Here is a 15,346-nt window from a genome sequence, read left to right on the forward strand (position 1 = left end):
AGTCTGCTTCCAGGGCTGGAGTCAAGGGCAGGCCTGGCTGGGCATCCACACACCCCAGCAGGGGCCCACTGACAAGAGTCCCCTGGACTTGCTCCTCCTCTTCACCACTGCAACCTGCATGTTCACCTCTCACTCTGGCCCAGACAGTGCTGGTGGTGAGAAGGTGGAGGAGCAGATGCCCCTGTCTACTTGCTCACTGACTCTCTGCCTGTCAAGCAAGCAAGTGGGAGCAATGATCAGAAAGAGGATGAGGAGCAATAGCAGCTGGTGACAATGGTGGTGAGAAAGTAGATGCACTGAGAGACGAGGCCCATGGAGGATGTTTCACCCAAGGGCCCTCAAAAACCTGGAGCCAGCACTGCCTGCCATCACTAGACATTTTTGCAACAGTGTTTCTAATATTTCTTAAATGACAACAAAAGACAAGGTTTGCACAGGAATTTTAGGGATAATTTTATTCTAAAGAACATCTCTCACAATGAATTTATAGATGTGGCACCAACACCCCTCTGATTTCCATTTCCCAGACAAGGGCAATGCGAAGGCTGACGTCTAACTGAAAATATATTTAAAAACCAGGAAACAATACCTAAAATGCTAAGATTAAAAGCATTTCAATTGAGTTAATGGCAGTCAAACTTAGAGATTATTAAACAACAATCAGCACCTGCCAAAATTACAAGTCAGTAAATTGGTTGATTGCATAATTTTACTTTGCATAGTTCTCTTTTTTTTAAGTGTCAGCTTTATAATATAATTCCACAACAAAGAAAACCATTAATGGTTGTCCAGTAAGCAGCTGAACCGTTCTCATCTAATCAAGCTGAACTAGAAATAGCTATCACAGGTATCTCAGAATACTGTGAAATATTTTTCCTGATCCTGTGAGACTGTCTCTGTTGTTAATCCTGACCGAAGAGATTCTAAGAAGGCTGGTTACTATTCAAGAAAAGCAACTAATGAAATATTCTGCATGCAGAGTTCTTCACATCATTCATTTTCAGAGTTTACCAACTGTTCAATCCTTTTTGCTCCATGAGCTGTTCATGCACATGATGTGAGCTAGTTAATTTTTTAAAATGTAATCTAAAAATAATAATCTTCCTCAGAGCTTTGTTGCAATATTGGTAGCTATTTTTAATCCCTATGTCCAACATTAGGGTCTGTTCTACTTGAAATGCCATGTAATTGAAATTACAAGCTTTCTGCTCTGTATGGCAGGCAATGTGCCAGCACGTTTTTTACACCAAAAGCATAGTGAGCTAGTCCTTCCCAAACCATGATTCAGGCTAACGCAGACAGGGAAAAACTTCACAAATGGCTGCATGTAATAATACTGGTAGAAGCAATGCTTTGTGTTTTTGACAAATGTAATTTTGGGGTTGAAAATCTTATGATAGCTATGTTTTACCGGAAATAGCATAAGTTCAAATTCAGTATTAATTTCCATGAAGAGCTATCATTTACAGATAAGGTTAGCTACAAATGTACATATACCTTCCCTATTTTGTAGAGTACGTCTGTCTCTTTCTTTAAATCCTCCTGTAAACCCATCTTTACTGTGATGCACATGGCTTAAACTCTTAGTCCTCATCTTCAATTGAAGCTATTTATATAAAGTATTTTTTATCCCACAACTCAACCAAAAAAGCTCTCAGAGCAGCTTACATGCAGTCAATAAAACAAGCCCGCCCCTGCTCTCAGGCTTACAATCTAAAAAGTCATGACACACAAGGAAAATGGGATGGGAAGGATGAGGAAAGATTAAGTAGTCTTTCAGCAGGACATCTCATCTCCCTCTGTGCAGTCTGTTGGAATGGCTGCTGGTGGTGACAGCTGAAGGAGGAGGAGCCTTCATGGGGATGGTCTTTAGCAAGGCTGTTGATATGGCCCTGCTTCCCCTCTCATCCCTTCTCCCATTTAGCTAAGCTGCTATACCTAATTATGTGCAACTGCATTTGTTCACATTAATTCCCTTTTACCCTTGCTTCTCCTTTAATCCTATGCCTCTGCTCCCTCTGTTTCTTCTTTGGGCCAGGGACCTTCTCTCTTTGCTTATGTTACTGTGTCAAGTGCCACAATACCGGTGTAGATTAGGGCCAAACTACACGTTACCTTAGCTGCATAGTTCTGGCCTTGAGTGCAGGGTGCTTCTCACGAATTGCCAGCACAGGAGCCTATCTATAATCCTTTGGCCCCCACTGCAGTCCTGAGGAGGGCACACTTGTGAGAACTACACAAGGTGAGAACTACACAACTAAAGTAATGTGCAGTTTGACTTTTAGTGGCTAAGAGACTAAGCTGTGAATCAAGAATTCCCTGGTTCCAATCCTGCCTCTGTCATGAACACACTATGTGGCCTTATGCAAGCCACTCAGCCTCAGGCCCCCCAATTTGCAATATTGAAATATTGACTTATCTTACAGAATTGTTATAAGAAATGCAAGATAATGCATGTGAAATGTGTTGAACACTTGAAAGCACTATACAACTGTTCACAATTATTATTATTATTATTATTATTAATTGTATTATTAATATCATTATTGTGATTGTGATTATTATTTAGAAAACCCTGCTTTTTAGGAGATAAAATAAAAGGGTCCACTGCATACAAAAACCTCCATGATTCCTTCACATCAGACCTTTGCTTTTATATATTATATTCATATGATATATTTCTGTATAAATTTATAACCTATAAAGCACCAACTACAGTACTCATAGTATCTAAAAGCAGAAGGGATCTCTGCTTGTGATATACTAAAATATTTGGACATATTTTTAGCTAACTTTTCCCCCTTTTAATTTAGAGAATTGAGAATAGATACACAAATTCACTTTGATTAATAGTCAAGAGTTAATTAATCTTTGAGAACAAGAAGAAAAATACAAGGAAATTATGAGTTTGTTAAATATGCAGAGGCTGAGTTGTTTAGGGCTGTACAGGTAACAACAGTCACCCGGATTGGACAGGTAACAATCCACCTTGGACCATAGTCTGAAGCCTACAGCAAGCCAGAATAGATGCTTGCAGCACTTCTGTAATTTGAGTCACAGCATCAGATGGAGCTAATGAAAAGTCTCCCTGGCTACTGCACCAACATGACTTTCCAGGCCTGCTAACAGATCCAGAAGTCTGCCCATGCTGAGAAATTGTGCAACCAAAAGATTCTGAAACCTTTATTGAGATGCATCTTCATCCCCTCACTCCCACACCTGTGTCACAAGTCCCTCTGGACCTCAATTCTTCATTCCTGTTTGGCTTCAGTCTGTGAGCTTCCTTCTCTCTGTACTGTTCTCTCAGTAAGCACAAAGACTGAAGATGAAAATGAAAGACAGAGCCAAGGATCATCAGTATGTTGATGGTACCTCAATTCTGATTTCTACGGTTATACTAAGCGGCTTTATTGAACAGAGAAAGGTCCCCAGGAGTCAATCAGCATTCTTTGGCGCTTTCACTGAGGCATCAGCCAAGCCAAGCCAATTAATATTGATTCTGTGAACACCAGCCATGGTATCATTTACAAACCCTCATTATCAGTGGCCAATGCCATGGCAGAGCACTGTAAAATGCTGTATGCCACAACTGGTCCGCTCTGGTTCAGGACAAATGATAATTCCTTTTCATTCCCCAATGCAACAATCACCATTTGTTTGTCCCTATATCTTAGATTAATTTGGTCCCATGCTACAAAGAACACAACTAGCACTCATTTCCCCCTATCCCAAATATTCTTTCCTTCAGCTGAAGCTTAAGCACACATGGTTTTCAAGACAATAGAAACTTTAGGAAAAAGAGGTTATATATTAATTTAATTATATTAAATTCTTTTGTAGTTAATAGAAGACGTATCCTATGTTTTCTTGCCACTATCCTACTGGAAGATCCCATCAACTCTGACGTCCAGGAACTTTACAGGATCATTGTAAAGCCACCTTGAATGCCAGTCCTTGATAGAAAGGCGGGGCACAAATCAAATCAAATCAATACATAAATAAATTGTACTGCTGAAATAATCACTCAGCTGAGACTTTACCTGCATTCTTTCCTGAAGTGAATGTCTGCAGTGAAAAAATGCAGTGCAGAAATTTTATACTGTTTTTACTGTATCAAATAACTGACTTTTGTGTATACCACCCTGAAATCCTTTTTTAGATTAAAGCTCTGTATATAAATTAAAAAATACAATAAAATATTTTTAATCAGTATATGTGGAAAAACAAAAGGGCTGTTTCTTTTTTTCAGAGATAGCCTGAAAAAAGAATATTTCAGAGATAACATTCTTATTCTTACATTAGGCATTTAAGATAAAAATGGGTCAACAAAACAAAACCACCCATACCAAATGACAAACAAAAGATAAAAGAAATGGCAGAGGTGGTAAAACTAAGGAGGATATGCTATTCCTGTGCTCACAAGTGAAAAAGAGTGAAGGATAAACTCTATATTTTGGTTGAGAGAGGGAGTTATTTGTATTTAAAAATGAAACTTTAAAAATGTGGGCCAAAACAGATGAGTCCCAACTTTTACATTTTAGGTTAAAGGCAGCTGTGATCAACCCTGAGTTGGACTGAGGCTGCAGCACTTAGAGAAAGGAGAGTTTAATATTTCCCCCTGTGGTGTTTCTCTGATCTAAATTGCCCCTGAAACTATTCGCTCCACAGCAGAAAATATATAGATTTCCACAGCTTGCAGGGGCATAATTTAGAGTGGGGAAATGGCATGGGTTGATGGAAGAGAGCAACTGCTCTGATCCAATTTGAGAGTTTTGCAATACCTTCTTTTAAATTAAATTGAAAACATCAGGAGTCCGATCATAGACCTCCTGCACCTTATCTATTTTGGCCTTGTAATTATCAACTGAAAATGTAAACAAATAGGATTGGAACAGTGAAGTTTGACCTGCCTTGCTTTTAACAATGTGAACTTGGCTTGAGAATATTGAAGTCCATTATAGCTATGAACAAATAGCATGAAGAATATATATTCAGCAAGTTACAAATTCCTCATTTTCTTTCTGCCTCACCCAACACAGTAATGCCTTAGATTCCAATGTTGGAGTACATTGCAAAACAACCTTGACTAAACTGGCACAGTTCATAGACAAAGATTCACAAGCAGTTACGCTTGTCTCTGATGTTAACATGTGTGAGAATGTTATGCTGTTATATAAACTCATTTTGAGAAACGAATGTCAGTACATTTATTTGATTTAGTTTCTGAAAATCAAGGCATGCGCAAATAAGTACAAGATGTGCCATTAAATATTGTTTTTTGGTTGGAATAAAACACCTTATGGAAAACATTACCTATTTTGTGGAGATCATGCCATTGTACACTCTCACACTCATAATTAGCAAGCTAAAGAATATAGATTATTTGGTATAGTATGACACAGAGCTTAACACTATCATGGTTATAATGTCACAATATGTGACATACGTGTGTTTTAACACAAAACTTTGAAACATATAAGGTACAAACCAGCCAGTTCAGCACTTTCAAGTCTGATTGATCTCAACAGCAGAGTTAAGCAGATGCTTAACTTCCCTCCAACTAATGGAATTTAAAAGTGATTTCATTTGCCTCTATATATATATTAGGGCTGTGCACTGCTTCAGTCTGAATCCCAAAGCAGATTGGGGTGATTCGGACCAAAGTGGTCTGGTTCTGGAGCAGGTTGGGGTCAGGCTGAAGCATCCTGAAGCGTGTCGGATCAGTCCAAAGTGCTTCAGGGTGTCTCGGCCCGATCCAGACACGAGCACCTTCTCCTTACCTGGACCCATGGGGAGTGCCCACAGCTGTCAGCGTCTTGGAGGGAATCACCATTGTCTTTTAAAATGGTGACTCTTCTTCTTCTGGTAATTAAATGTTGCATAGATTGCAGCTGTAAAGGAGCCATCTACACAACATTAGAGGCATAAATGGGCCATGGCAACTCCCTCCAAGATGACAATGGATGCGGGTGCTCCCCATAGGTCCAAGTAAGGAGAAGCGGGGGCTTGTGCGGCTGGGTGGGGGTGGGGCTTGCATGTGGCTGGCGGGGGGGGGGGGGCTGCTTTGGCTGTCCAGATCTTACTTCGGATCCAGAGGCCAAAGTGGGTTGGCCCCACTCTAGATCAGGCTAAGACAGAAGCTCTGAATCGGCCTCGAAAGCGGGTTGGGCGGGTCCCTGAACAGCTTTAACATATATTCAGTTAGAAATATATGAGCTCTAGCAAAATTGAAAGTAAGTTTTTTTCCTAAAGATTGCATGTGTGTGTGTGTGTGTGTGAGAGAGAGAGAGAGAGACAGAGACAGAGACTACTGAATAGTCCAGTTAATTTTGAATGTTTGAATCTAGCATGTAATTGTTTCAATATGGTTTACAGTCTACTGTTCAGGGAGAAGATAATATGCAGACCTACAGTATACTCTTCAGTTGCATGCCAAGTATAGTACTTCACTAAATTAACCTAGACAAACTGGAAACGTGTTCATAAGAAAGTATTATTTATATGTTTCATTACTACCCTGCAGTCTACCATAGTACTGAAGGCAACACACAGTGGGCCTGTTCAGACATCATGCTAAGCCATGATGGTTAGGAGTTCTGAGCTAACCATGTTGGCTTACTGTGACATCTGAACAGGCGTCTGTCCCAACCATGGTGGCTTATTAACCACGTTCACTAACCACTTGCTGCAAGATGGTTAGTGGGCTCTACCACAGCTTAGCATGATGTCTTAACAGCCTCCATGGTTAATTGACAGCTGCCATAGAGTTCTGTGGCAAGAGTGGCCAAAGAAGGAGTAGCCAAACACCAAAATGGCCAAAAGGACCAAGCACAAAAATGGCCAGCAGCACAAAGGCCACTGGGATGCATGCCTCCCCCATCTGGAGGACTACGGATTCCTGCAGGAGGGAGGGTGGTTGGAGAATGTTTAGTCTAACCACATTGCAGAACATGGTTACCTGCACGTGTGGCAGTAGCAATCGCTGTGGTTAGCGATAACCACCATGCACCATTGGTTAGCCTAACCACCCTTCCCCAATGTGCACCTGAACAAGGCCATAGAGTTTGTATTCTTACTTGCTCTGTTGTTTGGAGTACGTTCTCCAATTCATCACTGCTTTCCATTGAGATTTCTGCTCCAGGCACTGACACTGTTGAAAATAGGCAATAATACATTCATTAGTCCAGTAAGAATTAACAGCATTTTACTTAGTTGAGCATGCCAAACCACCTGTGCAAAGCCACAAGGAGGAAATCAGAAGCAGTTGGTTCTATTTTTATACTAATCACAGGTCTATGTTATGTATGAACTTCAGAAAGTGTGCTTAGTTTTAACTATGGTTAGTGAACAAAGCCATTAACCTAAACCATGGTTTGATCCTAGGTTTTTTGAGCCAACAATAGTTTAATAACCTCAGTTCTGCCATGCGTGGATGTAATGGAAAGGTCTGGTTAGTTTAAAACTGAAAGTGAACACTTCCAATCTCCTTGCAAAAACTCCAGAGGAGGAGAGGGAGGTGGGGAGAAGTGTGTGAGTCCTAGGCTTGTTTATGTAACACTAAACCAGAGGTGGGGAACCAGTAGCCTTCCAGGTGTTGTTGGACTAAACCTTCCATCATCACTGACTACTGGCCATGCTGACTGGGGGCCTATGGGAGTTGAGAGTTCAGCAATATCTGGTGGACCATAGATTCTGCACCTGTGCACTATGCTATACTTTAGCATTATGTCTGAAAAGGCAATTTGTTTAGTTGCTAATAGTCACAGGTATATGAATCTGAATGGATGTCCTGTTGCAATATTACTAGGGATGTACGAAAGTCACTTACCTTTTCGAAGGGTGACATTTGCGGTGGGGGGGAGGCGCTCCATCCCTCCCCCTGAAATTCCCCCCGGCTGGCTCCGCTCCACGGTGATTCCGTGGAGCCGCCAGCTGGGGCTACCTGCAGCCGGACATCCGGCCGCTGGGGAGCCTGCAGGGACTCAAATGGCGGCTGTATTTTGCCGTGACAGGCTATGTAAATATTTACGTAGCCTATCACGGCAAAAAACAACAACAACAACAGCAGATGCAAATGGCGGCGGCTACGGCAGCCACCATTTGTGTTCCCCTTTTTTTGCCGTTTTAGCCTACGTAAATATTTACGTAGGCTATTACGGCACCAAAAAAAAGGGAACGCAAATGGCGTAGTGGCTGCCATTTGCGTTCCCTTAGTTAAGCCGCGATAGGCTATGTAAATACTTATAGCAGATGCAAATGGCGTCCCTGCGTTAGCCGTGATAGGCTACCTAAGTTTTTAAGTAGCCTATCACGGCTATATGAAAGAAGCGAATGGCGGCCGCAGATGTGGCCGCCATTCGCAAATCAGCGTGGACAGCAGCAGGTAGGTGCTCCGTTCCGGGCCCATTTCACGGGGTAGGGGGGCGGGGGGCTTTGTTCTGCCATGGATTTCGGGGGGCCGAATGCACTGGCATTTGACCTCACCGAGATCCGTGGCGGAATTCTCTGACATCCCTAAATATTACTGATGAGAACCTAAGACCTCACCTTGATATGATCCATGCTTGACATGACTTCATAAAATCTAGTTTCCCAGTGAAAAGTCTCCTCTGTTAACGAAAGCTTCTTTAAATTACTTAACTTAGGAACTTGTATGAATTTAGTATCTATTGACTGACATGGAAAATTGATGAATTTTCCACAAAATATCCGATGTTGAAATGGCCTTGTGGATATTAGGGGTGCACGAAAGTCAATTACCTGGTCTCGCAGCTTTTCGCGGTGGGGGGGAGGCGCTTCGCTGCTCTCCCCGCGAAGTTCAGGCCGGGGGGGGAGGCTTCCCGCCTCGCCCGGTCGAAATTCAGGCCGGGGAGGAGGCGCCTCGCCTCGCCCGGCCGCGAAATTAAAAGTAAAAAAAAACCACAAACCGCCCCCGTGATAGGCTACGTGACGATTAACGTAGCCTATCATGGCTATATCTGCAAAGTCAGCCATGATAGGCTACGTAAATCGTCACGTAGCCTATCATGGGTGATTTAAAAAAAAAAAAGCGTGAACGCAAATGGCGGCCCCCATAGGGAGCCGCCATTCGCGTTCCTTATTTGGTCGCTGTAGTCTACGTAAATCTTTACGTAGACTACGGCGAAAATAAAGGCAACGCAAATAGCGTTGCCCTTATTTTCGCCATAGTCTACGTAATCTTTACGTAGACTACAGCGACCAAATAAGGAACGTGAATGGCGGCTCCCTATGGGGGCCGCCATTATCCGTACGCGTTTTGTGTTTTTTTTTTAAAGTCACCCGTGATAGGCTACGTGACGATTTACGTAGCCTATCACGGCTGACTTTGCAAATCTAGCCATGATAGGCTACGTTAATCGTCACGTAGCCTATCACGGGGGCGTTTTTTTTCTTTTATTGGAATGGCGGCAGCAGCAGCCGGTCAAAAGACCGGCTGCCGCTCCCGCCCCGGACGAAGACCCGACGAACCGCCGGCCGGACCCGCCGCCGGGAGGGACATTCGGGAAAGGTAAGTCCCATCCCGGGGGTGGGGGGGTGCGGAGAATTTCTCCCCGAAACTTGTTCGGGGGGCCGAACACGTTGGTGCTCGGCCCCCCGAAGTTTCGGGGAGAAATTCTCCGCCATCCCTAGTGGATATGAGATTTACCATATTAAGATTTCAAACATTTTAAGGATGTGATAAGCACTTACCTTACCACATTACAGTGTGTTTACAAGTCCATTTATTTCATTATACAAAAATGTTATGGGAAAGTCATTTCATAAAACCTTTCTTGAATTCTTGTGGGAGTTCCTTTTTTGAATAGCAGGGAGAAGATTTGTTAAGTATTGGGTGATAGGGATAAACGTATTACATATAAAGACTCTATGTCTTCCTCTGCAGCCCAAAGGATTAGATACAAATTTATTATACAACATGGGGTTCAATGTGCTTGGGATCTTAAAATGTATCTTTTAATCTGATTATGTTGTATGCTTGTGATATCCAATGGTTTTTAGCAAATAAATTTGACTGACTAGAATCTTTCTGTACCAAACATGGTTATTTTTAAAACAGGCTCCATATCACCATCCATGCATTGCCTTATCCAGTTTGTATCTAGTTTGCTTTTCTACTTGAGCACTAGATAGGTATACTCAGAAGTGACGACACTGTCAACCCAGAAAACAAACAACTGCTATTGTCAGAAAATAATTATTGTATTGATGGTGTTCTGATGGAGCAGTATTGCTGGCTGAAATCATATAATCCAGAACAAACATATGCATTTGTTTTAAAAAAAACTACCGGTGATAATATTTTAATTAAAAAACAGACTTACTAGTTGTATGTGGCACATTAGACATGTTTGTGGGCCACTAGAGGTTTGTCAGTAGCAAACTACTGATAGTCTTTTGTAGGTATATATTGGAAGTGATGAACACTCAGCAGTGGCCACAAGACTGGAAAAGGTCAGTTTACATTCCAGTTCCAAAGAAGGGCAACGCCAAAGAGTGTTCAAACTACTGTCCAATTGCGCTCATTTCACATGCCAGCAAGGTTATGCTCAAAATCCTACAAGCTAGGCTTCAGCAGTATTTGAACCGAGAACTACCAGAAGTACAAGCTGGGTTTCGAAGAGGCAGAGGAACTAGAGATCGCTGGATCATGGAGAAAGCAAGAGAATTCCAGAAAAACATCTATTTCTGCTTCATTGACTATGCTAAAGCCTTTGATTGTGTGGATCACAACACACTGTGGCAAATTCTTCAAGAGATGGGAGATGGGAAATTCTTCAAGAGATGGCGTACGAGACCACCTTACCCATCTCCTGAGAAACCTGTACAAGGGTCAAGAAGCAACAGTAAGAACCAGACGATTGGTTCAAAATTGGGAAAGGAGTACGACAAGGCTGCATATTGTCGCCCTGCTTATTTAATTTATATGCAGAGTACATCATGAGAAACGCCGGGTTGGATGAATCACAGATATTAAGATTGCCGGGAGAATTATCAACAACCTCAGATACCACTCTAGTGGCAGAAAGTGAAGAGGCTAGGGATGTCAGAGAATTTCGCCACGAATCTCGGGGAGGATAAATGCCAGTGCATTTATTCCCCCGAAATCGGTGGCGAAACGGTCTGCCCCCCCGCCCCCCCCCCCGGGACGGGACTTACCTTCGGCGAATCTTCCTGGTGGCGGCAGCTCCAGTGGCAGCTCTGGCGGCGGTTCGGCGGCGGCTGCTGGTCTTCTGACCGGCCGCCACCGCCATTTCCAAGTTTAAAAAAAAAAAAAAAGTGATAGGCTACATAAAGATTTATGTAGCCTATCACGGCTAAATTTTAAAAAACACCGTGATAGGCTACGTAAATGTTTACGTAGCCTATCACGGCTGAATAATTAAAAAAAAAGCGCGTATGCAAATGGCTGCACCCATGGGCACCTCCATTTGCATTCCTTATTTTGGCACATCTTAGTCTATGTAAACATTTACGTAGACTACGGCAAAAATAAGGGGAACGCAAATCGCGTAGACGCTACGCTATCTGCGTTCCCCTTATTTTCGCCGTAGTCTATGTAAATGTTTACGTAGACTAAGACGTGCCAAAATAAAGAACGCAAATGGCGGCGCCCATGGGCGCCGCCATTTGTGTACACGCTTTTTTTTTTTATTCAGCCGTGATAGGCTACATAAACATTTACGTAGCCTATCACGGCTGACTGCAGGGACGCAAACGGCGGCGGCTACGGCCGCCGCCATTTGCGGGCCCGGCCGGCCAGGATTCGGGGGTAGAGGGACGGGGTGCCTCCCCCCCGGCCAGAATTTCGGGGGTGGAGGGATGGAACACCTCCCCTCCCAGCCAGAATTTCGGGGGGAGGGACAGAGCGCCTCCCCCCCACCGCAAATCAAATTTCGTTAAAGGTAAGTGACTTTTGTATATCCCTAAGAGGATCTAAAGAGCCTTTCGTTGAGGGTGAAAGTGGAGAGTGCAAAAGCTGGTTTGAAACTCAACATTAAAAAAACTAAGATCATGGCATCTTGCCCCATCACCTCCTGGCATATAGAAGGGGAAGAAATGGAAGCAGTGACAGATTTTCATGGGCTCCAAGATCACCGCAGACGGTGACTGTAGCCATGAAATTAAAGGACGCTTGCTCCTTGGGAGGAAAGCTATGGCTAACCTAGACAGCATAGTAAGAAGCAGAGACATCACCTGCCGACAAAGGTCCATATAATCAAAGCTATGATTTTCCCAGTAGTAACATATGGCTGTGAGAGCTGGACTATAAGGAAGGCTGAGCGCCGAAGAACTGATGCTTTCGAACTGTGGTGCTGGAGAAGACTCTTACGAGTCCCCTGGACTGCAAGGAGGTCAAATCAGTCCATCCTAAAGGAAATCAACCCTGAGTGCTCATTGGAAGGACAGATACTGAAGCTGAAGTTCAACTATTTTGGCCACCTAATGCGAAGAGAAAAGTCACTGGAAAAGACCCTGATGCTGGGAAAGATTGAAGGCAAAAGGAGAAGGGGACGGCAGAGGATAGGATGGCTAGATAGCATCACCGATGCAATGAATATGAACCTCCGGGAGAGAGCGGAGGACAGGAAGGCCTGGCGTGCTATGGTCCATGGGGTCACGAAGAGTCAGACACGACTTAACGACTGAACAACAACAATTGGAAGCGATAGTTAATATGGTAATAATGTACTGGTTCCCAAGATCTGATGACTAGATGCTCCTGTTTTACAACAATTTACATCTGAATTAACTTCAGTGTTAAAATGTAACATATCTCACATTACCTGATATACACTCTGTGAAACCTTTTTGTCCACAACATCTGTTGAGAGTTCTAACTTTTTAGCTAATTCATAACGAACATACTGCCCAGGAGAGGTATTCTGAGTGTAGTAACACTGTGCCTGCTAACCAAGTTATACATCATTATCCAAAAAGCAGAGATAAGCACTTTAATTCTGCCAAGCCTCAGCATTGTGCTGGTGTCTTCAAAAAGCAGGTTTACATCAGCGTTTTCCACACTGTATTAAGTCTAATCTCAACAGGGAATGCAGCATGAACAGAACTGAGAGCCAAGAGAGGGAAATAATCAAACAAATAATGGGAAAACAGTTTGATGAACTAATTTTCTTTCCCCACATCACTATGATCTGATAACTGAGATAAGAATTTGCAAAACAATAATTCCTCTTAGTATTTCTCTATAGAATTAAACAAAACCATTCCTGACTAACACAGAATGCGACTTATCAATGCATATTAATATGATTCATTCAGATTCTTTCATGTGAGATAGTGTCGCTCTCCCAGGAACTTCTTTTTTGTTGTTTAAATTATTTTTATCATTATTACCCACCTCTTAACAATTTCCAATACTCTCCAGTATGTATAGTATTCTAATTAGGGATGTACGGACTGTGTAAAATCTGCTGTGTTTGGCGGATTCTCAGGTGCCTTTTGTTCCATCATCCGCCCACAGACGGATGCAAATATTCTTTTTCATCATGGGGAAAAATACGTAAGTATTTACGTAAGTATTTATGTAAGTATTTACATAATTTACCTCAGAATATAACAATTAGGTTATTGTCCCCCATTCCATTCAATGTTTCCTCAGCAGAAACTTACGTATTTTTCTACGGATTTATATGCTTAAATTTCGGGAAAGTAAAAAAATCATCTGAAAGTCCACAGACTCCGCATGGCCTGAGGGGGTCGCTCCGCAGTGGATTCTACAGGTCAGATTCTTAGAAATCTGAGCTAATTTTAATCTGTCTCGAATTTCTCCAGCATCCCTAATTCTAATATAGATTCATTTACAATAGCACTTATCTCATACTAAAAATATCAAGAGTGACTAAGGGAGCAATCCTATGGGCACTAGACACTTTCTAGAGGGCCATAGGATATGCTCATTTCTGGAAACCGACCTCTGAGCCTGCACTCCGATGTCGGTCCCCGGAAAACTGACCTCTCCCATTGTCTGCACTGCCTCAGAGGCGGTGCGGAGAAGCCCCATCCTCCACGCTTGGAAGAGGAGTGTGAAGCAACTGAAAAGGGGTGTTCTGGGATGGGGAGAGTGGAGCTGCATGTATGACATATCCAATGTCTGTCCCCTCCACTGCTAGACAACCTAAAATGGCTGTCTACCAAAAAATAGCAAGGCAGGAGAGGTGCGGAGGGAACGATCCCCCCCCTGTGCCTCTCCTGTCTTGCTTTGGAGCAGCCGCCTATCTAGTTAGGATTGTGCCCTAATTCATCTAATCTCTAACTGTTCCAGTAATTAATAAATGGCATCCAGTTTTTCTGAAAAGTCTGTCCATTCCATAACTATTATAATTAGTCATCTTACTCATAAATATAAGAAACCAAACCTTTGACTGAAAGAACATGAGCTGTTCATCAGGACTCCCAAGAACTTACCTACAGATTCTGATACTTCTTGCTCAAGTGTCTGAGAGGCAACAGATACATCCTCTGTTCTTTCTGCCAAATTATCTCCTTGCAGTCTAGGTAATTAAAATGCGAACAATTGTTAAATGGTATAGAAGATTCAATGAATTCATTATGCTCATGAAACAGTGCTGGTTTGTGCAGCAGCAGCTCATGAAGTCAGCTGGATCACCCCTCACCACTGGGCAATCCTTCCCTTCACTTCCACTGCCACCAGTGGAACTACACCCCTTAATTTAATATATGCCTTTTTCCTAAGGTAGCTTAGACATGAGACAACAGATCAGGTACAAGAAAAGTAAACAAAGATATATAAATTTTATTAAAAATAAATAAAACAAGAAAGCTTATTATTTAGGACTGCTGTTACTTTACATACAACATTTCTATACTTTAAAAACACGGCTTCTATATTGTTAGTATTACCATCAATCAGGTGTTAGAAGCCCCAGTTCTTAACCCTAACCAACATTAAGTCAGTTCACCTATCAAGCTCCACCCCACTTAACTCACAGGCCTGACAATTAGGGCTTGAAAGTCAGTTTTCTAGTACTCTTAGAAGGTTTGGATTTGGCCCATGTTTTTGTAATCTGATTCAGCTTATTTACACCGCACCAGTTGCTAGGATTCTGATAAATGGCATAATTTCACCTATAATAACACCACAAAGAGGCATTAAACAAGGATGTCCATTGTCACTATTACTTTTTAATGTACGTACTGAAATCATGGCTCAACAGGTGAGACAAGAAGGGGCCATAAAAGGCATTACTTGAAATCAATATGAATGTAAAACAATGCTATATGCAGATGATGATGCGTTTTTGTTGCTAGAAATAAGATAAGGCATTTTGTTGCTAGATAAGATCAG

At 42.4% G+C, this 15,346-nt stretch overlaps 1 protein-coding gene across 2 annotated transcripts in view; it reads right to left on the reverse strand.

Moving 5' to 3' along the window:
• C4H8orf34 (chromosome 4 C8orf34 homolog) overlaps positions 1 to 15,346 on the reverse strand; it is a 158,992-nt gene that overhangs the window by 36,429 nt on the left and 107,217 nt on the right. For both annotated transcript variants that reach the window (XR_014789835.1, XM_084848047.1), the window contains exons 9-10: positions 14,446 to 14,531; positions 7,077 to 7,150 (exon numbers count right to left, since the gene is read on the reverse strand). Coding sequence is in view for 1 of the 2 variants with exons in the window: in XM_084848047.1 (XP_084704173.1) it covers positions 7,077 to 7,150; positions 14,446 to 14,531 (160 nt within the window). In the remaining variant the exon portion in view is untranslated. The remainder of the gene's footprint in view (positions 1 to 7,076; positions 7,151 to 14,445; positions 14,532 to 15,346) is intronic.

The sequence above is a fragment of the Heloderma suspectum genome, chromosome 4 (assembly GCF_057233095.1).
Source record: "Heloderma suspectum isolate Gila_16-S chromosome 4, 16-S_ref, whole genome shotgun sequence".
NCBI lineage: Eukaryota > Metazoa > Chordata > Lepidosauria > Squamata > Helodermatidae > Heloderma > Heloderma suspectum.